This window comes from Pteropus alecto, unplaced genomic scaffold (assembly GCF_000325575.1).
Source record: "Pteropus alecto unplaced genomic scaffold, ASM32557v1 scaffold222, whole genome shotgun sequence".
Classification (NCBI taxonomy): domain Eukaryota; kingdom Metazoa; phylum Chordata; class Mammalia; order Chiroptera; family Pteropodidae; genus Pteropus; species Pteropus alecto.
In genome coordinates this window covers 374,484-399,444 of record NW_006433716.1, presented here as the reverse complement: position 1 = coordinate 399,444, position 24,961 = coordinate 374,484, and the positions used below count along the sequence as shown (strand labels likewise).

The following is a 24,961-nucleotide window of genomic DNA, read 5'->3' as shown; positions in this document are numbered from 1 at the left end:
GTCATCATCTGCATCAAACCAATTCTCCCACATGCCCATTTTTATTAATGCAGACTTCCAATCATCAGAAGTTTGAAGCTTTATCCTTTTCTTTCATCCCCTTTCTGACCATTTTTCCTCTGCATTATCTCACTTTTGGTTTCTTATCCATTAGCATTGTAGGGCCAATATTTCCAAACTTGACACACTTAACTACTGCAACTGCTTTTTAATTTGCTTTCTTTCCCATTGTCACCATGAGTTAAATTTAACCAACATATTTCATAATTCACAAGTTAAGCTTTAATCATATCACCCCTTCCTCAAAAGCTAAAACCATTAAACCCCAAGCACTTAAACCTAAAAAAATCCCTGGCATTTGAGGCTCTCCATAAATTAAGCCCCACCTTACCTATTATCCACTTTTCCCCAGCATTAGTCCTCCACCATTTTCCTTCATTTTCTATACACATCACTTTTGTTCCCATGGCACACCTTTATTTATGTTGTTTCTTTTGATAAAAATTCTCATTTCCCTTCTTAGTAATCATTTTTCAAAATCCCATCCAAATTTCTTCTCCAGAAAGTTTTCCCACATCAGTCTCTACCTTCTCAAACTTCTTTTGTATTCAGTGTTTCAACTTCACACTTGCAGTACAATACTGGTGTAATATATCCTGCATTGTTAGTGTAAAAGCTATTAGACCTACTACTATTTTGTTCAATAACAGAAATGTACATACACATAGTCTCTCCAATTCCCCTGTAATTCCTTATGGCTTATCTTTGTGCACTCTAATGCCTACCAATGGCCTACACCCATATTATTTATTAATTGACTAAAATATAAATACCTCGCACCAACCACAATGTCACCATTGTCTAGCACACAGCAGCACCATATAGACTGAGCTGGAAGTCGGATTGTTTGAGCACATTCTCCATGTTTCCAGACTCTCAGAGATCTGTCTTCTGCTGTTGTCACAAAATCTAAAATCAATGAGTAGAGAAAAAATTTGTTTGAATAAATAAAATTGAATACATTTATACATACCATCTTTTAAGACAGGCTGATTTTTTTAACCCCAAAGTATTTTTATATTATAGTTTTAGATTTTATGTATTTGTCACGTATGTATGTACAACTTTAAAAATCACATTTTTTTTACCTTTCACATCTTATATACTATACTTTATATCAATAAATTATATAGTCTTTCTTCGGATGCCTAAGAACGTTTTATAACACAACCATTAAACCTGAATTAACATGAAAACGATCATATAATTTTCTCTTTTAGAAAAAAGATACTTATTGGATAAAGTTACTAAATTTTTCAAGTTACAGTTAATCAACTGATTTATGTCATCAATCCTTCTTCCCTCAAGAATGTGATGGAACAATGGTCAATACAAAATTTTAAATACACGGTAAAAGATAATCTTACCTTTACAATTTGGAAAGACAGATATGCTATAAATATAATTTGTATGTCCATAATACACTTCCAGACACTCGCCAGTGATTTGCCACCTTCTAATACTGGCATCATTTGCACAGGAAAGAAATTCTGTTTCGCTCAAAATTGCCAAACCTCTTACACAGTCTTCGTGCCCTATATTAAAAAAATAATGTAAATTAATAAAATGGACCATTTGGTAGATGGCTCTAAGTAGTTCACTAACATTGTATGACACATATCAGTGAGTAGTAAAAACTGATTTTCAACTTTGAGAAATTCATTTTTCTGTAGAAAAGCCTGATAACCAATATTTGTATTTTAAGTTTGGCAATATCTTTTTTATCACCAGTCTTGAGAAGTTATTTTATATTTATTGTATTTTCTCCAAATTATTTCTTAATACCCTCCAGAAATAGGATTTTGATCCAAATTCTCCCTTTTTATCTAACATTTCATTTTGGCCCTTTCCTCTCAATAACAAGAGTAATTCACAACATATACAATATTCAAATGTAACAGAAATATATAACAAAAAATATCCCTTAAGTTTCTCACCACATAATACTGAAATTAATATAAAACACCAGAGAAAATTAAGAAAATATTATAAAAACCTCCAATTATTTAAGAGTGGAAATAAAATCATCATAGAATAGTAAACTTTATTCAAATATGCAAGGATAGGTTGAAAGACATTAACTTCTCTAAAAGCATACACTTAGTGGCAAAGCTAAAACAAGAATTCAAGTTTCCTGCCTCATAATCCTATCTATTTTGATTCAACCAAAATGTAAATATAAAGCCAAACACGGCTGCTTTATCAATGAAAACATTTCACAATTTCTATAATGCAGGCATTAAAATGATAAAGTAAAAACTAATGATTACTGGTTCTTTAAAACAGCAAGACTTTATAGAATAAACTACTTGCATAATGTTCTTAATTATGTAACTGTCTATATAGTACACATTTATATTCCACTTACCAAAGTATATTAAATGTTTTCAAAAAGTTTGATAAAATTCAATTTCTTTCAACATTAATTGAAGCCTTATAGAATTTTTTTAAAGGACAAAACATTCTCTGAAGCTTGTGATCTAATAAAGAAGATCAGAAGTAAAAACCTTCCCCATGTTCAATATTTGCTAACTTAGATTAGTTATCACAGATTAATAACAACTTGATACATATATGTATGTATGAAAGCAAAAACAGAGATGCTTATTATAACTCAATCTCTATTTTTCATCTAAAGATAGTTTTATTTGCACAAAGGGACTTTTTGCAGTATTAACCAGGTGGTGATCACCTTTTAAAAAGTAAATAAAAGTGAGAAAAAAACAACAAAAAAATTCACACCACAAACAATGAGTACCACACAAATAAATCATCAATACTAATATTACAAAGCAGATGCCTCAGTGTAGGAGTTATTTAATAGCTAAGGTTTAAAAAGACTACCCACCTAAACCACCACATAAACACAGCCTGAAATTTATTATTAAACAATGTACTTCAATGTTAATAAAAGCACTTATGGTGTTTTCTTCCATATATAAAGATAACACTACTGATCCACCATTAAATACGGCTTATGCTTGGAGGTTTCAAACTGAACTAGTTCAAATGACAAGCAAAAACATAACTGCATACCAAAAATTACATATACATAATTCAGAGATGCACATACACATATTATAGCCTATCAGGTATCTATTTATTAGTCCACATCTGGTTATTTAATGAGGTTTCATTACATCTTTTAAAAAGATATATGACTACGTTTTTCAAATACCATTTTCAAGCTTCTGTGCCTTTGAGAAAAAGACCATTTGAGTCAATATAGAGCGATGAGTAAATATGAAACAACTTTTTAAGTAAAAGTTGTCTACTCCGATCTTACCTGAAAAAGTCCTCTCACATCTTCCAGCCTTCCACAGTTTAATAGTCTTGTCTGCTGATCCAGTTAACATTAAGCCCTGTTCAGGTAAGATCTTTACTGCCCATACTGCAGCTGTATGACCCTGTAAGTAAAACGAGTATTAATTTAAAATGGCACAGTATCATAGTATTTAATTATTACCTAGAATACTCACATAGAACTACTGTACCTGTAAGGTCATCATGCATTTGTCATTCAGCCAGACTTTAGCAGTGGTGTCCCATGAGCCACTAAGTAATGTCCCAAATTTTCCAGATGAAAGACTACAGACTAAAGGGAAAAAAGGCAGTAACACATTTCATTAAAAAATACTCAAACTTGTTAGTTATTAAAGTATTGCAATTTTAAAAACATTTTGTGAAGTAACAGTATTTTAGCCTATTAAGACTTAACTCAGTGGAGATGCAGAAGAGTGCAGTGGTCAAGAGCACAGCTTCTGTTGTCACACTGCCAGGGTCCACTTACACGATGCCATTTATGAGCTGTCTGACCATAGGGATATTACCTAACCTCAGATTCCTCCTCTGTAAAATGAGGAAGCAGGATTATGTAGGTTGCACAACCCCTTCCAGTTCTTAGAAACTACATGGGAAAATAATGTAAAAGATTTTGAAATGCTGTTTATATAGATATTTAGGGTCACTTTAGTTAAAATGACAATACAACTGAAGCCAAGCTAAACGTTCAACGGTAATGGAAAGGTTAATTAAATGTCTTATTAATGTAAAATTACATAGGCTGAAAAATTTTTAATATAAAAAATTATCTAAAATCATGGAAACAAAAGACAGAATTATGATTAAAAATGGCAGACTGTCCATAGTAATGCTATAAATGGTATTAATCTACAAGGACAAAAAAAAATAATAACATAACTGACTTAGTAAAATGGAGATTATAATTTAAATACCTAGAGGGGTGATTAGAAGCACCACAATTATGAGACTCAGTATCCAGTACTTGGTTCCATGGAGGACGTGGCTAAGCAGAAGACTTGAAAAATGAGAAGAGTGATTCTAATACAACAGTGAGATACTAGATTTCTCCTTTTAGCTGTAGTGTCAAGAAAGTGCATCCTCACCCACTGCAGGAGAATGGAGATTTATTCTCTGGCCACACAAGCCAATTTAAAGAGGTTTCCAATGGCCAAATATGGGACAATTTGAGAATTAAAAAAAAAAAAAAAAAATTATAGAATCAAGTCATTTTGAAACCCAGTAAAAGAGGTGGGAGGGGACAAGGCAAGCATTTATCCTATCTTTGTATAAAAGTCTCACATGGTAACCAAAGAGTTGATGTGGGAAAGTTATATGTAGAAAAATGCCAGGTATTAAACACCGAAATAATGACAGAATTAGAGTATAATCATTTTGCAAATCTTAATGAAATACTGGATCTATGCAATACCATCAACAGATGCTAAAAACCATTATATAAAAGGCTGACGGAAATTTTATAATGAATGGACAATACTCAGTACAGTTGAACCCACTGATCTTAACATCACAGAAAGAGATTAGTATGTGCCTCTTGATGAGCTACAACAAAAAGTACACAATACTACCCATAAAGTGTTCTTGCCAAAAACTTGAATCTGAATTTGATCAAGCTTCTAGATCTAACAGCTTACAAGAGATACAGGGGACTGTGGAACATGTTAAAGGGAATGGCAAGGCTTTAATCAACAAAGTTCTGATTGTGGGAAATTCTACAGGCAAAATAAGCTGGTTTCAAATAGAGGGTGTGTGGGGGAGGAAATAAACTAATAGACTGAAAGACATGTGGACCTTGATTGGGTCACAATTTAAATAAACTATAAAAAAAATTATGAGACACTGGGCAAATTTGAACATTCATTAGATATAATGAAAAAATAGGTTTTGTTTTGTTTTGTTTTAGGTGTGATAATGATATTGTTTAAAGAGAGAGAAGGAATCCTTACCTTTTAAAGGAGTCAGCAAACTGTGGCCTGCAGACCACGTGCTTTTGTACAGTACGCAAACTAAGAATTTTTCCTTTACATTTTTAAGTAGTTGGGGTGGTAAAAAAAATCAAAAGATATTTCCTGACATGTGAAAATGATATAACATCTAAATTTCAGTGTCCATAGATAAAGATTTACTGAAACACAGACACACTCATTTGTTTATTATCAATGGCTGCTTTTGCACATGCCGGAGCTTAGTAGTTGTGAAAGTGGCCATGTGGCCCTATACAGAAGAAGTTTGTCAAACCTTATTTTAGAGCTACGTACAGAAGTATTTACAAATAAAATAGTATATTGGAAATTTCCTTTAAAGTAATGTTGTGAAAGGGGAAGATGAAACGAGATAGGCCATGTGTTGATAATCTTTGAAGCTATGTAAAATACATGGGTGGAAGAGATCATTACTCTCTTTTATTTATGTTTATATACAACTCAATATAAATTATTGTCTCTTGTATACATTTAAACATTTCTACAATAAAGCTAAAAATTTAATCACTCTGTATTGAAGATTTCACGTACATACACACAAAACATTTACAAACTCTTTAAAAGAATTAAGTTTAAAGTGTTTGTGGGCCATACTATTTGCTTACGAACATCCCAAATTATTCCAGATACATAAAAAAAAAGAAGTACACATACTGCACTGCTAAGCATATCATTTTATAAGAGCTGCTAAGCCATACACAAATCAGGAGTATAAGGAAATCAGAAATATATAGAAATCACAGAAAATAATATTTAAAATATAAAATACTCTTCAATAATGATACCAGACCTTTATACGCATTCAATTGCTATACAAATATAGATGTAACAGTCAAAAGATAAAGAAATACTCTTCATTGTTTGAGGAAATGAACTGCTTGCACAAAATAGTCGAAAAACCAAAATCACAAAGTGTATAGAAATTATATAGCCTCTTTCTTTTATAACTGAACACTTTACTTTTTAAATATATAAGCACACTGGCGTTTACTGATTACAACGGTAACTCTGTAACAGAGGATTTATAGAACGATGATGATTCAAAAAGGTTTTCACTATCAAGCCTATTAGCTCTAGGTAAAACAAACATAATAAAAACCAGGGAAAATGGATATGTGAATTTTACTTTCGAAAGGATGAAACTTTTTCAAATAGAAAAATACCGAAACATTATACTCACCAGTATTTTTGTGACCTTTTAGTATATAAAGTGGAGCTGGACTTTCCAGAGAGAAAATGCAAATATTGTGGTCATTTCCTCCAGTGGCGATTAGTCCATGAGGGTATACATCACTTGAAGGTATGATGCATACGCAAGATACGAAATTGGAGTGGCCACTCATACAGTGCATTTCTGTAAAGCCCCTGTTAGGACTGGAAGGAAATGATAATTAATAAGACATATATCTGTTCCCTGACTTAGCCTAGGACATAAATTGTCAAAGTACTCATTTTCATTTAGTGTTTAGGTTGAACTTTATAGAGTACATACTATTTTAAGTATCTATTGTTTTAAATTAAATATTAAGTAGCTAATTTACATATTAGCTACTATAAAGGTTTATATCAGATTAGAAGTTTAATTAGGTTTTCATTGATAATAGTATGTTAATTATTAGGAAGAACAAGGAACAAAAGGGAGGAAAACCAATATCTCAAGTGGCTTTTCCTCATTCTCCATCTTCATTTCTATTCATCAGTAATTGTTGCCCTAAAAATACTCCTGGTGAAGTGAAACATTCATGCCATTAGGATAACGGAACCCACTATCAATAAACCTTAAACACAGTGATGAAATTTTCACACTATGAAACATTAAGTTAGTACCCATAACTATACTACTGTATCTAAATAATTAGAATATCAATCATTCTCAATATGGAAACTAAAGGAACTAATATAGAGATATATAAATGATTGCTCTAGGGACACAGTACATTAACTGCCTTGGGATTAGAATGATTACCAATTTGTTATACATGTCACTTAGCATCACTGATTTACATAATAAGTCAAACAACAGATTATGATATAGATAGTAAGTTATCTGCTGAGAGGGATATAAAGAATAATATCCCTAACTCAAGCTAAACCAAGGAGTTTGCCATCTAGATGAAGGGAGATGAGACAAGTGCACATAAAGAGATAAGATTCCTAGGTAGAGACCGAACATACTTATCTAGTTTCACTCTTCCCAAACATCACTAAAACAATATACATGTGTTCTCTGTCTGTCTGTCTGTCTGTCTGTCTCTCAGGTTTATGCCTTTACCTATATATCCATATGTACCTATGTACTCATATAGATATATGTACATGTATATATTTATATCTTTCTACCTATCCTATCTATCTATCTATCTATCTATCTATCTATCTATCTATCTATCTATCTATCTATCTATCTATCTATCTATCTATCTATCTATCTATCTATCTATCTATCTATCTATCTATCTATCTATCTATCTATCTATCTATCTATCTATCTATCTATCTATCTATCTATCTATCTATCTATCTATCTATCTATCTATCTATCTATCTATCTATCTATCTATCTATCTATCTATCTATCTATCTATCTATCTATCTATCTATCTATCTATCTATCTATCTATCTATCTATCTATCTATCTATCTATCTATCTATCTATCTATCTATCTATCTATCTATCTATCTATCTATCTATCTATCTATCTATCTATCTATCTATCTATCTATCTATCTATCTATCTATCTATCTATCTATCTATCTATCTATCTATCTATCTATCTATCTATCTATCTATCTATCTATCTATCTATCTATCTATCTATCTATCTATCTATCTATCTATCTATCTATCTATCTATCTATCTATCTATCTATCTATCTATCTATCTATCTATCTATCTATCTATCTATCTATCTATCTATCTATCTATCTATCTATCTATCTATCTATCTATCTATCTATCTATCTATCTATCTATCTATCTATCTATCTATCTATCTATCTATCTATCTATCTATCTATCTATCTATCTATCTATCTATCTATCTATCTATCTATCTATCTATCTATCTATCTATCTATCTATCTATCTATCTTTCTATCTATCTATCTATCTATCTATCTATCTATCTATCTATCTATCTACCTACCTACCTACCTACCTACCTACTTACCTACCTAGGTAGTAGGAAAGCTGACACCAGCTTACCAACGAATCCCCAAAAGGTTCAAGAACTAGCGGCATTATGTACCTCTAGAAATGAGAACAAAAAAAGGGTAGGAACTAAAATAAGAAAGACTAGTTCCAAGTTTTCAGAATCGGTCAGAAGCTGAATCATATGAAAAAAATCTTTAAAGGAGGGTATTTAGTAGTAGCTATTTTTAACTTTCCACTTTTTTAAATGTGCTTTTAGAAACTGCTTTATCAATAAATCCAAACAAATTTAAAAGATTTATATTATGTAAATCACTAAATCCACTTATGTGTGTTCTTCAGCACTTCCCAGTATAGATGTTTGTGTGCATCTTCTGTATTGGTGTGTGAAGTTCTTAATGGCAGAATCCAGACTTGGTTCTTCTTTTTATCTTCCCAAGTTCCTAGCATAATATACTATATGGTAAGGATTAAGCATTTTTTGAATCAATCAAATACTTGGAAGTATTAATAAAAAACAAAAAAAAAAGCACCTAGACATCTCAGCTAGACAAATGCCCCTCTTGCCCCCAGCATAAAGTCTGGAGCTTTTTCTTTAAAAAGGTAAAAAAGGTGTTTGACTAAGAGGACACAGAGCACAGTTCACCCCTGGGGTATAAGGAACATGTACATTCATAATGGAGTCCAAGACCACGGAAGAGAAAACCCAGGAGGCCAGGCACTCATCCTCCAGGCAGGAGATCAACCCAATAAAATGGTCCAACTAGATAACTCTACAGTGAAACTCACATCCAGCAAGCCCTACCATGAGCAGAGCACAGAATAAAGATTATCAGACACCTGGGTAAAGCTTCCCCCAACAGGAAATATAGTGATCAAATCAAATAGACAGGGGAAAAAAACCAGTTTGGAACAGACAGACCACCAAGGAGAAACAACAACAAAATCACCATTACCATCCTTAGAGATATAAGATACTGCAACCATGAAACAAAGACATAATTTCACAAAAAATCAAGGCAATTTCTGAGAAAGTATATTGGGGAAGGTAGATTTAGAAACAAGCCCAACATCTGAATAAAATATTCCAGAAAAGAAGATAGAGAAAATGGAGAGAATGAAACCAAAGAAAAAAAATCCCAGAAATTATGGATGTTAGTTTTCATATTAAAAAGGGTCCACTAACGACCCTGAACAATAGATGAATACTGACTGCCTTCCAGGGAGAAAAATAATAGGTCAAGAATCATAATGGCTTCAAACTTCTCAACGGTAACACTAGAGGTAATACAATGAGCAATGGCTTCAAAATTCTGGAAGAAAATTATTTGGAAATTAGAATGCTACAAACATTTAAACTATTTTTCAAAATTCTGAAGAAAATTATTTGGAAATTTGAATGCTACAAACATTTAAACTGTTATTCAAACATTTAAACTATTTGATTTTTATTATTCAAATAAAAATCATTTTCAGACTTGCAAGGTCTTAATAATACATTATTATTAATGCACTGTATTTCAGGAAACTCCTGGATGTGCTCCAATAAGACATCAAGGAAGAAAACCAAGAAAGAAAGTAAAAGGATACTGATAACAGAAAACATAAGAAGTCTAAAAACACAATGTAGAGATGACAGGAAAGGGAGATCCCAGTATTAGTTGTGTATCAGGGACAGAATGACCAGATCAGGAAGTTTTTACTGTTGGGAAGATGAAATTTTATTGTTGGGAAGATGAAATTATAAAATATGCAGTGTGTCTTAAGGTCTTGAGAGGAAAGTGAGACAACTAGCAAAGAATTTGAGGTTGAATTAGTGATTAACACATAGAAAATTAACCAAATGAAAACCAAAAACTAGGCAATTAGTAGCTACAGGGAGATCACAAAATTGTTGAGGAAAAGTTACAGTTTATTCCATAGCTCAGGTGTAGACAGATTCTGTACAGTCACAAAATACTAATTCAGTTTAAATTAAGTTAAGCTATAAGAGTCAGGGCATAGAAAGGGTGCATATGTGATAGGGGTTGGTAGAAGGTAGAAACAGCACTAAATTTTCATATTCTATAATAAGAACTATGAAAAATACCTAGAATAAAATAATTTAAAGATAAAAAGAGAAATAGTAATAGTCACATGCCACATAATGTTTCAGTCAAGGATGAACTGCATGTATTATGACTGTCCCATAAGATTATAATGGAGCTGAAAAATTCCTATAGCTTAGCCATGATACAGTCTTAGCACAATGTATTACATGTTTGTGGTGATGCTGGTGTAAACCAACCTACTGTACTGCCACTTGTATAAAAATATAGCACATACAATTAGGTATAGTACATAATAATAATGATAACAAATGACCATGTTACTGGTTTATATATTTCCTTTATATACTTTTCATCATTATTTAAAGGTGTACTCTTTCTATCTATTAAAAAAAAGTTTGCTGTAAAACAGTATGACATGTTATTCCAGCAGCAGTCTCATACACCTTACTTACTGAGTCTCGTGATTGCATCATTTTTCTCTTATGCTTGATTTAATCTCATGCTGTAACAGGCTTGTAACCTAGGAAAAATATGCTATATACTGAATAGCCCAGGTGTGTAATTGGATATATCATCAAGGTTTCTCTGTAAGTGCATTCTATGATGTTTACGAAATCACCTAAGGATGCATTTCTCAGAATGTATCCCCCAAGTATAGCACTTTATAAAGACATGGAAGTAAAATACAAAAATAAGCAGTTAAAAAAGATAAAAATTTTGCCTCCAAGGAAGGGAAATAGGGGGTGGGAATGAAATGGCTCTGATTACTTAACAAACCCCATAGCACTATTTGACTAAGGATCCAAAGGGCTGAGTGTTCGCACAAGGAAAAAGTCACTTCAGCCTTGGCATGATCAGGGAAGATTTAATGCAAGATCTTAAACCTGAACTGGCATCTTTCAAATATGGGAAGTTTTCAAAAGGCAAAGCAATATTTGGTGATAGACTTGGGAAATTCAGTTTAATCTGAAGTGGGCTTATAGAGGCCTGAAGCAGTCTCAAACAATGGCATGCTACTTGGTTGGGTTTAATGAACAACCAAAAAAAAAAAAGTCTTCTTTCTTAAGGGCCTTCAGAAGGCCAGGACTTTCTGGATTCCTGATGGGCTTTTGTGAAAGATGTGGTATCTGATTTAGTCCACCCTAAAATATAACTGTTGTGCCTCCCTGAAACTAAATTAAATTCTCCCATCATTCCCAGTCCGTCCCTACACTATCTTGATCCAGAACCCTATGGAAAACAATTTTTTTTTTTTCTCCTCCTCTTTAATCGCCCCTCCACCCCCCACCCCTGACCTATGGATGTTGCCATTTCCCCTTAAGAACTGAAGGTGGGGCGTCTCCTCCCACATGCTTGCGGAATGCACCCGCAGGCCTGGAGCACCCGGGGGGCCTGGCACACCCAGGATATGGTCCATGGCTCCACCTGGGGTGCTAACCCAGGACCTTCTGTGTGTAAAGCAGATGTACTAACCACTACACTATGGAGCCACCCCCCGGAAAACAATTTTCACTTACTACTTGGCTCCAAACATTTCACAGCACTTAACTTTATTAATACACCATGAAATAGAAATTGTCAGGATGTCAGCCTTGGGGACATTTTTATAACACTAAAGGTATGGTTGAGACACTCTAGTTAGGAATGTATAAGAGGTTCATCATCTCGTTACTGAGATGCTCTACCCTGAACAATTGGAAATATGAGGTAAAACTACCTTATCTTACTAAAGAGGATAGTTTCAGCCCAAAGTTCAACTTCCTGGTAAATGTAACCACTAAGGTGATTTAAGTTTTTGTTAACCTAGCACACTCATACACAACATATAAAAGTTTAATTAGAATTCAACTACTGGCATCCTCTTTAATATTCTTTACTGCAATGTTTATAACCTACTGGGCATATGCTTTTACTGTACTCAATTTTAAATATACAAGCTTAATCAGTAATTGTACGCAAATGCACAAAAAGTTATGTATACTGTTACTAAGTAGTTTGGGATATCACAAAATCTTTAGAGTTAGAAGAAATCTTTGGAGGTCATCTCATCTAATTCAATACTGGAGTTTGCTCTACAATATCCCTCGTCTAGTATATCATCATGTCTTAGCTGCACCACTGCAAAAGTCTCCAAAAAGGCTTTGGATCTACTTCCATATTTAACCCTTTGCAATCCAATCTCTACCAGCAGCTAGCAGAAACTTCTCAACAGGTAAATCGAATCAATGCTGCTCCTTGCTTGAAACAATTTGAAGTCTTCTACCTATTAAATTCCTTCCTCAGCCCTCTTACCAAAGCACGATGTGGCTCCTGCCAGCCTCTAAGACTTGCCCTCACCTCACAGCTCATTCCCTCCTGCAAATCTCCTCCTCGATCCAGGGCCTCTGTGTTTGCTCCTCCTACCGCCTACAGTACTCTTCCAATTAAACCTACCACATTCCTTGATCTCATGACCAGTTCCATTTGTGCCAGAATTAAAAACAAAACAAACAAAAAACACGAACAAAAAAACACTTCAGAGATGCTTCCTTCTTTAACATCTCTCTCCACTCAGTTCTAGATACATATTTGTTTTCTTCATAGCACACATGCCAATATGTACCTACTTGCTTGTTGTTTGATCCTTCTTCCCTCCCACACTGTAATAAAGCTCTGTAAACACGAGAAGTTGTTCTCTTATTCTTCAGAATCTCAAACAAATAGGGGGCACTCAATCAATAGTTATCATCTGAATTTATGGATGGTAACCCAAACTATGAGTGAAATCTCTACTGATAGGAGGCAAAGCAACTCAATCTTTCTCTTTTTGAACTGGAATCTGTCTTCCACATCATACATTTTTTGTTACAAGCAGCCAAATCAGGGCTGAACCCTTGAACTTGATTTGGACTGGAGCTTAACCTTCTGCTTCTTAATCTTTTTTTTTTTTTTTTTTGGTTTCTCTGACAGTTTTTAAAAGGCAATGGACTTTCTCTTGTGAGCACAACCCCACACATTCATATAAAACATCTGAGAAGTTTCATCCCTTCCATCCAAGTCCACCACAGACATCAGACTAAGAAATTCTGACTCAGACAAAAAGAAAAGGAGGCAAACAACTTTCTGCAACGCAATTTTTGAGAACTAAGGTTTTCAAATATGAAGGAAGACTACTAAGCAAATTCTAAGTTTGAAATAGTTCAATTACATGGCAGATGCTTTTGCAGTGCTTCATTTAGGAGAAAGCACCTGGCATCAACAAATTTTCAAATCTAAAAGAAACATGGGAAATCATCGAAAGGTAAGCCCCAAAAGGTAAGAGGTTCGTCCAAGGTCACCCCCTCGCTAGTGGTGTCATGTTAGCGCGAGAAAGTAAGTCTGTGTGTGTCCCCAATCCGGTGCTCATTCCACCAAATCACAATCTCATACTGCGCGCCCAGAGTGCCAGGGCTCTCAATTGGGAGGGAGCGCAGAGCAGAGGGAAGGCCGGGAAGAGAGGGAGAGGGCAGGATAGAGCAGGGAAGTCATCCTCTTCCCATACACGGTAGGAAGCTTGCAATACAGCTGGGGGGCTGCCGGGCTCGCAGCGCTCACCTGTCCGGGACCCAGAGGCGGGTGGTGCGGTCTCGGGACACGGACACAAAGGCCCCAGGCGGATAGAGGCAGCACACCAGGCCCCGCACGTCCAGCTCGTGGCCCGGGAGCGAGCAGCTCAGCCGATACCTGGCGGCGCCGCTCGCCATGGCCCTTGTTGGTCCGGCGCCCGGGGCCCGCGCAGCGCGAGATCAGTCCGCAGGGGAGGTCGGACCGCGGCAGTAGAGGGGCCTGCAGGTGAGGAGCGGTCGGAGACCGGAAGAGCCCGAGAGCCGGTGCGGAAGGGCGGCAGGGAAGGGGCGCGTCGAAAGGGCCGAGTGACACAGCAACCCTGACATGCACACCGGAATTCATCATCGGCCTCAGCCCGCCATGACGCAGACTGTGTGCGTCCCGACTGCTGAGGCCGACGTGTTGCTAAGGCTTGCTTCCCTCCTGCGCCCTGGACCGCCAGTCCACGAAGAGATACTGACGCCTGGCCCTTCGGCCCAGGTGCCCGAATTTGGCCCTTTCCGAGCCCCAGTCCTTCAGAAACTCTGGCGGAACTGTTTATTGTAATACGGCTGGTGGGCCGAGACTACTAGTCCCACAATGCCACGCGCCAGTGGGGCGTGAGCCGGGGACGCGCGCAATCCAGATATTTTAAATCTTGATCCTGAGGGCTGAGAGCTACCTTTTGGTTGAGTGCAATTGTTTAGTGTTTGTTTAGGGCAACTTTAACCAGATTTTACCAATCCTTCTCTGCATCGTCTCAACTTAAACGTTGTTTTTTAATTAAAACGAGAGAGCTTGGGGCCAAATTCAGAACAATCGCTTTCCTTAAATTCTGTGAACGCTAAACTGGATTCTTGGTACTTTAAAATATATATCTTTTGTGTTAAGCAATTCAAAGATTTAAAATAGTTTTCTCAACTGTCACATATACGAGTGACATGTTGAGTCTCTCTCCCATACTTATAAAAACACGGAGGGGGAAATCAGCATAACGTCAGTAACCACTGACACTATTTAGAAGAGGTGAACAGTTAAAGGTTGTAGAGAAAGAAATATCTTTTTTCTTTCTACCTTTCCAGGTTTTCTGCTGGGGCTCTGTAACAAAATATAACAACAGAAAAATATATATACAGGGGAGAAACTCAGGGATGAGTATCTCACAGAGGTGGACAGGGCTTGAGTTTATAGAGCGTCTTAACAAAAACAATAAATGTTTGCCTTTAGATGCAGCAAATTATTCAAAGGCAAATATATAGATGAAGGCCAATTAGTAAAGTTTTTTATGTAGGTTCTTCCAGTGCAGTCTACAGGCTGATAAAGTGTTTAAAGTTGTCTCCTGTTGCTAACTTTTGTGCTTCCTGGTGGAGAGGCAAGAAGAAAAACCTTTGAAAATTTATCTCCTCTTTTAGGCAAAAGAGCTTTTCTTGTTTTTGCTTTTTTTCCGGTTTCCTTCAGCTTAAAATAATCCTTATACTAAAGTGTCATATTTTGGGGTGGCAAATTCTACTTCCCTTCACTACAGTGACCAAAGGATACCAATGACCACTACAAATATATTAGATTCAAATGGCGCAATTACATGAAAATGAAAACTGAGAACTCAGTCCATGACATTATTTCATTTGGCATTCTATCGATTTTAAACTATTTAAAAACAGACATATAAGAGGATAAGTCTGCATATAATGTATGCAAGTTGGAAATAATGTGAAAAATATTAGTCCAATATGTATGTGTGATTACAATATGCATCTGTTATGTATGTTACAGTAACATGTCAGGTCTGCCTATATATAGGAAGACAAAGAAAAATTGTAAGTTACTTTATTAGAGAGGTGGAATTTGAGATGAAGTAGTCCTTAAATTGTTTTTTTAAACATTGGTTTTAAAATAATTCTTTTAAGACCACTTTCCATTTAATGCAGCCTTTCTCAAAAACTTGACTCAAAAGAACTCTGAAAGGAAGCTTAAAGATATGAAGCTTCCAATGAAATGAGGAACAGATGGTGCTGGAATCGCACCCATACTTAATGTTGTATTGTTTATGTTATGCAGTCCTAACAGGAAGGAAGACTACCACTGATTAGAAGTAAAACGTCTGCACAATGCGCTTACCACTGAGTAACTTCAAACGTCTTATTAAAAACTCAAGGTATTACACTGTAGAAGTTAGATTACATTGCGATATCATAAAACTCGCGAGGAGTGAGTTCAGGTCGGGCACACAATCGGAGAGGTTGCTTTGAGTATAAAGAAAACCAAGGTCTTCGAATAAGAAGTTCTTTTCTAGCCATCCCGCCGTTCTCCATTTCTTCCCGAAAGGCCCTGAGAGATTTAGAAAACAATTCCTCAAATATCGCGAGAAATTTTTACGCCCGCTTCGCTAGTAGGGACAAGGAGCTGAAGTCGAGGATTGGCCAATGAGGAGGAGATGCCTCTCGCCCCGCCCCTGTTGCCGGGATACACTGCGGCGTGCGGCATCTAGCGGTTAGGTCTGAGGACTCAGTAAAGCTGCGCGAGAGTGAGAAGTCGCGAGTGAGCGAACGGGTTCGTGGGGCTGACTGGAAAGTTCCGCTGTCGTGGCGGTCCTGAGCGGTTCGACTTTCCCCGTTCCGCGCCGGTGGAGGTGAGAAATTCCAGATCCCATTCAGCCTTCCCTGTCTCCGGAGCCTATTATCTGATGCGCTCCAAACAAAACAAATCAAATCGAAACTGTTTGGCTCATAGCTGTTCTCCTCAGGCCCGTCGCCAGACTAGGGAAGACCCAACTCCCAACCCTAGTCCGGCAAAGCGTGCGCGGAGGCATTGAATAGTACCCTGAAGAGACCTGCAAAGGCGAGACCGAAGAGAAGGATCCAAGAGCCTCAGAGAATGAGATTTTACTCAATAAGAAATTTCTGTCTGTTGGTCATAGCAGAAGGGACTTAACAATTTTCCACTTTTTTATATATGTTAAAATGGCTGGATTAGGAGAGAGAATGATGGTATATATAATTAAGAGCCAGATGTTTTATATATGTTACGAGTAATCTTCATAACAACTCTGCATGGTGGAGGTCATTGCCACCCTATTGTTTTACAGATGAGGAAACATCCAGAGGGGATTGTATGCCTGGTAACTGTCAGTGTCAGAGCTAGCTTGTATCCCAAATCTTTCTGGAACCAAAAGCCAGGATACCTCTCTGAGTATGTGTGAATAACTCCCAGAGATTGTGTGAATATTTGAGTGAATAATCCCTGAATTAGTGTCATGTTTGCTATTAGTGCCTCACCCTTTTATTTTACCCCCTAGGACTGATCTAATGCTAATCTTTTTCCATGATAGTAAAGCAGTGGCTAAGAAAATCAGGTAGAAATTTGATATATTTTACATTTTCTTAAAGTTATCAGGAAAGCTAAAGTAACACTGATTGTGCTGGAAACAAAGGTTTATTCTATTAGCTTTCTTAAGGAGAAACTGTTTTGATCATAGATTGCCTTCCTTTCAAAAAGTCATTTTATGAAACTCTCTTTTTACCTTTGAAATAACAATAGTAGTAATAATCCTATTACTTTGTCCACAGAGTTCAAAATGGCAAGGAAATAGAATCACAGAGTTAGGTGGGATGGTATTTTAAGTTTAGTGTGAACATATTCAGTATGAAGATAATGGGATATCTGAATAGAAATTTCCAATAAACAGTTGAAAATTTAGAATTGGTGTCAAGTTTAAAGGACAGAGCTGGAGACATTGACTTATGAGTCATCAACATATTTGAATTTGTAAGAAAAGAATGAAAGATTAGAGAAGAAAAGCAATCCAAACTGCTACTGAGAAGCCATTTTATTTTAAGAAATGATTTGTTTCACTTTTAATGATTTAGTAAATTTTTGTCCTTGGCCATGCCTTCCTGTGGGAGAATATTCAGAAGATACAAAAGAGAACAAAGTTTTTGCCTGGCTCCTAGATAGATGCTAGAGATATAAAGTTGAATAAAGTCCAGCACTTGCCCTCAAAGGAGAGAAATACTTGAGCAGATCATTTCAACTGGTGTGATAGGTGCTGGGATAGAGATATTCTCAGAATGCATAGTAGTATAAAGCAGTCCTCTCCAATTTTTTGGCACCAGGGACCGGTGCTCCTGTGAGAATTTAATGCCTGGTAATCTGGGGTGGAGCTGAAGCTGTGATGCTAGCACTGGGGAGCGGCTGCAAATACAGATGAAGCTTTTTCACTCACTTGCCCACCATTCACCTCCTGCTGTGTGACCTGGTTCATAACAGGCCGAGGACTGCTACTGGTCAGCGGCCTGGGAGTTGGGGACCCCTGGTATATAGGACAGGCTTATAAACTCAAATTGTAGACTGGTTGTGAAAGGATTCCTAGAGAAGATCCCAAGCAAGATGTGTGTTAGGCAAGGAGACCAGTTAGGGAGGCAAGTATGATAATTCACTTAAGTTTATGAGACCCTGAACAATACTATAGGAATAGAGAGGAAGGTACACGTAAAACATTGAGGAATAAAATCAGTAGGACAATGTGATTAGTTAAGGGAATTGAAGGAGAAATCACGGACTAGGTTTCTCACTTGTGTAACAAGGAGGTGCTACTAAGAGGAAGAGCTGAAAAAGGAAAGGACTGAAAAAAGAGTCAGAAGAGGGAAATGTCATGGAAATGGTTTCATGTAGTAAAATGATATATCCCTAGCTGCATTGGCAGGGGCCATTTAAATGAAATAGTAGGAATTGAGGAGATAGTGGAAATTGAAAAAGTTGAGAATAGTGGATATAAGCTATTCTTTAGAGTTTGGCTGCTTTAGGAAAAGGTTATGTGGGACAGAGTTAAAAGTGGTTTCAGGATTAATTTTTACGGTTAGGAAATAATTGAACATAGCAAACTGAAAGAAAGGAGAAAGTATTTAAGATATTACCAGGAGTGGGATAATGCCCCAAAGGAGATTGGAGTACATGGGGTCAAGGAGGAGGAGTCTAATGTCCCAAAGGAGACAGGATTAAGATGGTAAATTGAAACTGAGATTGTTCTTGAACAAAACAGTGGATGGCTATTGAGATTGGAGGACAAGGTAAATTTGTATGCTCCAAACATGTTGGATTTCATGTCCTAATTTTGTCAAATTAATAGGAAATTGAGTCATCTGAGAGTGACAGGAACAGGGTAGATAGAATTGTGGTTAAGGATTGGAATCATCAAGGAGAGAAGTCTCTTATCAAGGGAAGATAAAAATTTATGAGTTGAGCGTCCGGCTAAGTTTGGCGACTGACTTTGCAGTACTCCAGTTGTACAGTTCCACCAGCAATGTTCAGCAGTCCAGGCTGGATGTAGAGGAGAGTTTCTGAATTTGCCAGATGGGTTGAAGAAGAGTTCAAGGATATGAATTAGTTTATTGTGCTCATGAGACAATAGTTGAGTGTAGAGAAGGAAAGGAGTCCCTGAAATTGCCCTTACCAGGGTCATTAATGGCTTCTTGGATGGTGATTCCAATGGATATTTAAGTGTTCATGTTACTTGAATTCCTAGCAGTAAATGGCATGGCTGATCATTCCTGATTTCTCTTGGCATCTTTGATACACACTCCTGGTATTTGTTTGTTTTCCTGGCCTTCATGTTTAATCTTTTCTATCTACGTGGTCTGTATGTATTGATATTCCTTGGGCCAGAGTCTTGGGGACTCTTGCTCCCTATTCTCTCTCTAGATCAGCATCTTTAAAACTCTTTTGAACATGACCTATAATAGGTTATGTTACATTGCAGACCAGTACACACATGTGTTAATTTATGTAAATATAACTGAAACAAATTTTATGAAATAATACTCTTATTGTGTGCAGCAAACTCTCTTATATTTTCTACTTTATTTCATGTTTAAAGCATATTGGTTATAACCTGCCCAAGTATTCTCACAACCCATTGATAGGTCATGACCCATAATTGGAAAAATACTTTTCTAAATTATCAACCTAAACTTGAAGTATTATTCTGATGAGTAAAGGAGGGGGCTGATAAACTGGGACAGAATGAGTGAATTAAGGAAATGATTTAAAGGGTGGTGTAGTGAGAATAAAAATAAGAAAAGGGTAAAAGGAGAGGAAATTAAGGTAAGAGAAGAAAGTGTTTCATTTAAGATATTTGAGATGAAGTAATTCTAGATGATGACAAGTTCCAGGTCTGCCCATGGCTAAGAAGGACTGAAAGGGAGTTAAGATGGTTACTGAAATTTAGAGAATTGTGAAGCTAGAATTTAGATATTGAATCCAGTATCCATATGGAAGTCATGGGGATGTTGAGACTAGAGTAAAGAGACTGTGAACTAGGTACAAAAAAGTTCCCAAGATAAAAGCAACCAGGAAAAATCCAAGGCAATATGGATGCATTCCCTGGTCCTCAAAGGAAGGGAGTCCTGTTTATTTTTTTAAAGACGTAGAAAAATAATGTTTTGAAAGTTGACAGTGGGGAGCAAGTAGAGTTCTGTGCATTCCTTCTTTGCTTTGGAATTCTGAGACAGGAAGTTAAAACAGCCTTCACTCCTGGAAGTGTTTTAGGGGGAAGCTCATATTCTGTTGAAGCAAGGAGTAAAAGGAAGCATTCAATAACAGGAATGAGAATATAAGAGTTAATCATGGGCCAGAAAGCACAAAGAAAAGATTGTGAGAGAAGAAAGATGCTCGATATGTCATGTAGAGTAGAGAGAAAACTTACCAGAGTATGGGATGAGAGTACAGGAGAGAAAATTAAAAGAGCTTGTATTTTGTTAAGATAATTGGAAAATGAGGAAAGCATGTTGTAATGAATGATTTTATAGTTCTAAATGGAACATTAATGTCAAATTTCAACAGAATTAAAGAAGGCTTAGCCTTGTGGTACCTAGAATAGCAATTTGCAAGAAAAGTCATGGGTAAATGTTTGAAGTAGGGAATGTGTGTCACTTGTGTCTTGCTATACAATATATCAAGGAGAATTGAACTATTCTTTTTTTCCAAAACAGTGGTTAAAGACAATGGCCAGTAATCACAAACCTTCAGCAGGTCGCCCAGTTTCACGAGGTGGAATTGGGTTGACAGGAAGGCCTCCTTCTGGAGTACGACCTCCATCAGGAAATATTCGAGTGGCAACTGGAGTAAGTTTAAAACATCTATCGAATTCTTGTGTATATGTCTTGGTGGAAGTTGGAAAGCCTGTCCATAATAAGAGAGTCTTGTTCTTTCTTTATTCTGTAGGCATTCTATTAGATTTGTGTTTTTTTAGAAAACATCTAGAAGTATAAAGGTGGGAAAGTTCTGCAAGACACTATAAAGAGATGATCCCTGCTCATGTCAATATTCAAATGTATTTTAAGGCTAAGTTATTTAAGTGGTATAGTATATTTGTGACAGAACCAAATGAAATGAAATAGACCGGAAATAGAATTAGATATATGTAAGAATTTAATTAAGGTGGCATTTCAAATTAGTTGGAAAAGCATGTGGTATTCAATAGTGCATTTGAGTAATTGGTAAACCATTGTTTTAAAAAATTAAACGCTCAACACAGAATTCTAGATAATTTAGAAATTTTATATTTAAAAAACAAAATCACAAATATACTGGAAGAAAACAGGCAAATATTTCATATAATCTTGGTGTGGGCTAGGACTTTGTAAAATGACACAAAACCAAATACTGTAAAAGTATTTTTATATTTTAATTTACAAAAGTTGAAAACACCATAAAAATGTAAAAAGAAAAATGACAAACTGGTAAAAAATATCTGCAATATGTATGTCATACATAGTTTAGAATCTTAAAATGACAAAGCAAATTTTACTAATTAGTAAGAGCTCTTTCTATATTAAAGCCTATGTCTAAATTCCATGAGATTTCTTCTGGGGGATCGGGGGGAATATAATTATAAAACTATTATAAAATTTATCCAAAACAAATAGTAAAAATAATAAAAATAATACTCTATATAAATATATATTATGAATATAAGTAAAATAGTGTTATGATTGTCACAGCATCCTAGAAACAAACTCTAGTAAATGTTACAAGCTTAATGTCAGGTAGTGTCATAAGTCAGTGAATCAGTAAAAGAAAAATACTTATATTAAAAAAAAAATGGATAAACTTTATAAACTGATAATTCCCTATCAAATTATTATTACATTTTTATTATAATAGTGAAATTTGAAAAAACCTAAATTACCTTACAACCAGGGAATCATAAATAAATTATACATCTATTCCTGTAATAGACTTTTAGGTAGCCATTAAAAATTATTTTAAAGAATATTTGAGGAAATACTATATCTTTATAATACGTTATTAAATGAAAAAAGCAGTGTGGTGTCAATTTAATGTAAAATGTACATTTATATGTACATAGAAAGAAATGAGTATACCAAAATATTCATAGTAATTTCTCTGATGCTCACAATGGATGGTTTTGATTACTTCATAAGGTGCATATGAGGTACTCAAGCTCGGACAATAGGCTAACTTCATGCTAGAGATAGTGTTGGGTCCTTTGTTTGAGTCATAAAAAGAGCAGCAGTTTTTGGAGGGAATAATTTTGCTAAAGTTGGTTTTAAATTTTTGAAATTTTTCTGGAGTTTGAGGTAATTTTATCAACATAATCATCAGCTTATATTTAAATGATTTGTATGGTACTGAACCTAGGGTATCTTTTTCTACTATTCTAGCAAGATTTTATGCTTCTTAATTAAATATTTATAAAAGGAATCTGACATTTATTTGCCATCTACTATTTGCCAGGTGCTTTACCTACTGATTTACTATTTGCAGTTTTTAAAATAGTAATGTTCATTGTAAAACATACAAAGTAAAAGTGCCAGAGTTCCCTCTTTCTACCCCAAGTATAACCATTGTTAACAGCATGACCTGTATCCTCCCAAATTTTTTTCTATCCATTTACAAACACTGACTCACCTACATATATAATTGTATGGTTTTAGCATTTTCCAAAATGAGGATAATACTATACTCATCTCTATTTATTTTGTCCTTTGCTTTCAGTAATATATTGTAAATATATTTCTATGCGAATACATATATTTTTACTTCATTCTTTTTAACGGATGCAGTTTTAATTTATACTTCTCTATAGTTTCATCTGGATAATTTTTTTAAAAGCATAGTTATTTGAGTAGCTGTCATAATTTTGCTTGCATAGAGCCAAAGAGAAATTATTCTGAGGTTTACAAAGGGAGAGAATTAACATTCATTCACAAGGTTTACTCAGGCTGACCCTGAACTCATGTTATCTGAATTTGTAGCTGACAGTATTCCTGTGTCCAGCAAATTCTCTGGAATGTGTTTCTGTTGCTGGCCCCCATACTCAAAAATAATTACTAAGCAATTCTCAGGATCACTTAAGATCTATGTTGATAGAATTAGAGGCTACTAAGGAATTAAAAACAATCAAAATGAATGACAATGGTTGTATCCAACCCCTATCTAAAATTCCTACTACATATTTAATCTTCACTCTTTGGAAGAGGGATGCGGGGAGAAGAAAAGAGGTAAAGGATAATAAACAAAACAGTTTCAGGTTGTGTTTTATACCGTCCCATGACTGTATAAGAAAGGAGTCTTTTGTCCTTTTCTCAGGGTGCATAATATTACATTGGATTATACAGACCTGAAGTAGAGAATCATGTAAAGTAATATGAGTGCTTGCTGAATGAGATAAGCCCTTTAATACTTAGATGGTTATCTTGTGATAGAATTGTATCTAATTTTCTTTTAAACGGAAAAATTTTTAATTTTTTTCTGATTTTAAAGGTAATATGTTATTTACTGTAATATTGAAAAAAACAAATTGTATAAAGGCCAAAGTAAAACTGATCTATAATATCATTATACAGAGATAAACATAGTTACTATTTTTTTTTATATAATTCTCCAGACTTTTTTGTTTTACGAAAATGAAGTTATAAATACTGTTTTGTAAACTCTTTTGTTAAATATACAATTTAGGATTAAATGAAGACAAATACGTGATTATTTAACTCATTTCGAGTTTGGGGGTATTATAAACAATGTCTATAGATAGAATTTTGAATTTTATTTAATAATTCATATTTCAAAAATATAAAGAATATTTTATGAATTCTAACAAATTACAAAAAAATGTTTAATATTTTCTTTGCAGTCTTAACCATGGTAGAGGTACAGTGTTTTTCTAGTTTACTGAAACTGAAATCTTGTTCTTTAGATGCCACCTGGAACAGCAAGACCAGGCTCTCGTGGTGGTCCCATAGGGTCAGGAGGAGTTCTGTCTTCTCAGATTAAAGTTGCAGATCGTCCTGTAACACAACAAGGTTTGAGTGGAATGAAAACTGGGATTAAAGGTATCTATTTTAAGAAGATGAGTATATTTTGTATAAGAAGTATTACAATACCATATTAATGAATTATGGCATGAAAGAGGCTATTTTACTCAATTCTTATTTCTTCATTCACAAAATTGTTGTGAGGGTTAAATAACATGAAACTGAAAATACATTGTGAACGAGAGTTACATACATATATGAGCTATTTTGATCTTAATTTTTTTGAACGTGGAGCTTTGCTACAACTTGAAATTTTAAATACTTTGAAGAAAAGATCAGGAATGAAACTAGTACTCTATGGAAATATTCTGAAATACTTATTGTTTCCATATCAAAATGACGCTATCAAGTTATTTATGTATTTATGAGAAGTGAGTCAAGAACATTACATTTTCTCATAATACTCCATTATAATATGTAAAGAAATGCCTCTCTGTATGTGTTTAGAAATGCATAACAATACACAGCATGTAGTGAATCAGAAAATTGGTGAGT

The 24,961-nt window shown here is 35.2% G+C and overlaps 2 protein-coding genes across 3 annotated transcripts in view; one reads left to right on the top strand and one right to left on the bottom strand.

Moving 5' to 3' along the window:
- PLAA (phospholipase A2 activating protein) overlaps nucleotides 1–14,694 on the bottom strand; it is a 35,392-nt gene extending 20,698 nt beyond the window's left edge. The window contains exons 1-6 of the mRNA XM_006908342.3: nucleotides 14,142–14,694; nucleotides 6,544–6,737; nucleotides 3,555–3,655; nucleotides 3,347–3,467; nucleotides 1,428–1,595; nucleotides 834–969 (exon numbers count right to left, since the gene is read on the bottom strand). Coding sequence (XP_006908404.1) covers nucleotides 834–969; nucleotides 1,428–1,595; nucleotides 3,347–3,467; nucleotides 3,555–3,655; nucleotides 6,544–6,737; nucleotides 14,142–14,290 — 869 coding nt within the window. The 5' untranslated portion in view covers nucleotides 14,291–14,694. The remainder of the gene's footprint in view (nucleotides 1–833; nucleotides 970–1,427; nucleotides 1,596–3,346; nucleotides 3,468–3,554; nucleotides 3,656–6,543; nucleotides 6,738–14,141) is intronic.
- The window catches only part of IFT74 (intraflagellar transport 74), a 74,922-nt gene continuing 64,199 nt past the window's right edge, over nucleotides 14,239–24,961 (top strand). The window contains exons 1-3 of one of the 2 annotated variants that reach the window (XM_015586598.2): nucleotides 14,239–14,378; nucleotides 21,119–21,250; nucleotides 24,349–24,484. In XM_015586598.2, the coding sequence (XP_015442084.1) occupies nucleotides 21,131–21,250; nucleotides 24,349–24,484 (256 nt within the window). In that variant the 5' untranslated portion in view covers nucleotides 14,239–14,378; nucleotides 21,119–21,130. Of the gene's footprint in view, nucleotides 14,379–16,731; nucleotides 16,762–21,118; nucleotides 21,251–24,348; nucleotides 24,485–24,961 lie in introns of those variants that run through there. The other variant, XM_006908341.3, reaches the window with a different exon arrangement.